This window comes from Penaeus vannamei, chromosome 28, assembly GCF_042767895.1.
Source record: "Penaeus vannamei isolate JL-2024 chromosome 28, ASM4276789v1, whole genome shotgun sequence".
Taxonomy (NCBI): domain Eukaryota; kingdom Metazoa; phylum Arthropoda; class Malacostraca; order Decapoda; family Penaeidae; genus Penaeus; species Penaeus vannamei.
In genome coordinates, this window is record NC_091576.1 from 2,685,844 (window position 1) to 2,688,343 (window position 2,500).

General features: G+C 37.8%; 1 protein-coding gene across 1 annotated transcript in view; it reads left to right on the plus strand.

The window, feature by feature from the left end:
- Positions 1 to 512: 512 nt before the first annotated feature.
- The window catches only part of LOC113825888 (keratin-associated protein 19-2), a 3,604-nt gene continuing 1,616 nt past the window's right edge, over positions 513 to 2,500 (plus strand). Inside the window, exons 1-4 of the mRNA XM_070141370.1 lie at positions 513 to 828; positions 1,323 to 1,401; positions 1,511 to 1,552; positions 1,944 to 2,102. Coding sequence (XP_069997471.1) covers positions 826 to 828; positions 1,323 to 1,401; positions 1,511 to 1,552; positions 1,944 to 2,102 — 283 coding nt within the window. The 5' untranslated portion in view covers positions 513 to 825. The remainder of the gene's footprint in view (positions 829 to 1,322; positions 1,402 to 1,510; positions 1,553 to 1,943; positions 2,103 to 2,500) is intronic.

Genomic DNA, 2,500 nt, shown 5'->3' on the forward strand with positions numbered 1-2,500 from the left:
TTCTACTACTACTACTACTACTACTACTAATAATGATAATTACAATAATAATGTTATCAATGACGATAATAGTAATAATAATAATAGTAATAATAATAATAACCATAATGATAATGATAAAAATGATGATAACAATAATAATAATGATAACGATGATAGCAAATAACAACAATAATAAAGATGATAATAATAGTGATGATAATAGTGATGATAATGATAATAACAATGATAATAGTAATAATAATAAAAGTAGTAATGATGATAAGAACAGATAATAATAATGATAATAATCAAAATAATAGTAATAACGATAAGAATAATAATAATGATAATAAAAAAATGATGGTCATGATAATAGTGATATTGGAAATGATGACAATGATTTTGATGAAAATGCAAGTAAAATAAAATGATTATGAATAACGATAATTTATCTTTATTAAGAATCACTCATTTTATTTAGAATTAAGAACATAACTCCTCTTCTGTTACTTTCACTAGCAATGCTGACTCTACCAACATTTTCACATGACATAGAAGAACAAAAAGCAATAACACCAAAAGACAAGGATAACAATAACAAAAATCCTTGTCTCCTTCGCCTGTGGGTGAGTCCTGCGTTCTCCTGAAGGACGCTGAAGGAAGCAGGCGTGTCACTTCTCATAAAAGGTCCAGGACACATTCCCGTCGCCAGTGCTGTGTCCCGCTTCCTCCCTGCAACCTGTTCTGCAACGTCGGGGACTTCTGCAACTTCTGCGACACCTCAAGCCTTTTGGAACTTCTGCCATATCTGAAGGCTCTGCAGCGTTTGCGATTCCTGCAACCATGGTCTGCGTCGGGTGCTTTCACTGAGATCGACTTAATCGTGATAATATAGATAGTTTTGCTAAGGAGAATCGCGGAGTGAGATCCGGAATCGTTGAAGCATGTGCACAAAAAATCTTGCTTCCTGCAGTATTGATGTGGAATTCATGTTGAACAGATTGCAACAGGAACAACGAAGGGAAGGGCAAGAAAACACACGAATATGCCGAAGGCCTTTTCACTATTGCTTCGTCAGGGCATATGCTACATGAGATACATAAGAGGAGTATATATACAACTACTGGGTGATCAGGTGACGTGACCTGATCACCCAGTAATTGTATATATACTCCTCTATGTACCTCATGTAGCATATGCCCTGACGAAGCAATAGTGAAAAGGCCTTCGGCATATTCGTGTGTTTTCTTGCCCTTCCCTTCGTTGTTCCTGTTGCAGTGTTGATGTTATGGATGCGAGCATCTCCAGCAAAACAAATATATTCCTTTTGCATTTTGTAGTGGTCGCCTAAGGCGGTCGCCGCAGCGCTCGTCCTGCAGATGCTGTGCGCCTGCCACGGGAGCGCCGGTCATTACGGAGGTAGGCGACTCGCCTTCGCTATTTCAAGATTTCACGCAAGGAAAAAAAAAAAAAAAAACATATTTTCTTTGGCTATTTCTTCTGATTCCTTTTTTTTCACTTCCAATAGGTGGTTATGGCGGCCAAACGGTCGTTGTGAGAAGAGGATACGGTGAGTAATCTCATTTTTACAATTGTGTTTTGTGCAGTGTAGGTGCAGGATTCATGCTGAGAAAAATGTACATAAAATAACGAAGGGAAGAACAAGAAAACTTTCGAAAGCGCCTAAGGCCTTTTCGTTATATTGCTTCTTCAGGGTGGGTTGCTATTCATACATGTACGTATATGTTTATATCTAATCAATCTATTTATCTATCTATACAGACACACACACACATGCACATGAATATAAGATGCACACACATCCACACCCACCCACCCACCAACACACAAACAACCACACACACACTCACACTCACACATACACACACACACACACACACACACGCACACGCACACACACACGCACACACAAATCTAACCGGCCTTCTGTACCTCTGAAGGTGGCGGGTATGGTGGGTATGGTGGCCTCGGAGGCCTTGGCGGAATTGGCGGTTTCGGCGGCTATGGTGGCGGTTTCGGCGGCTATGGTGGGTATGGCGGTCTTTATGGTGGAGGCTATGGTGGCCTTGGAGGCTATGGCGGTTATGGCGTCGGATATGGTGAGTGGCATTCTGCTTCCGTTGAGAAAAAGTCGGCAAAACTTACTGTTTCTTTCAAGATTTGTGGCGTCTTGTTCTTCTGTTGGTTACTGAGGGTATATAGTGCTCTGGTATCACTGTTGCTGTCATTATCATCATTATTACTATTATTATCATTGTTATTATTATTATCATTATCATCATAATTTTTATTATTATTATAATAATAATAATTATTATTATTATAATAATAATTATTATTATTGTTATTATCATTATTATCATCATCCTCAACGCTATAATGGTAATAACAATAATAACGACGTTAATAATAATAGTAATAATAATAATGAACATATTGGTGATAATAAAGATAATGAACTAATAATGATGATAACTAGAAGCACTCAGATAGTATA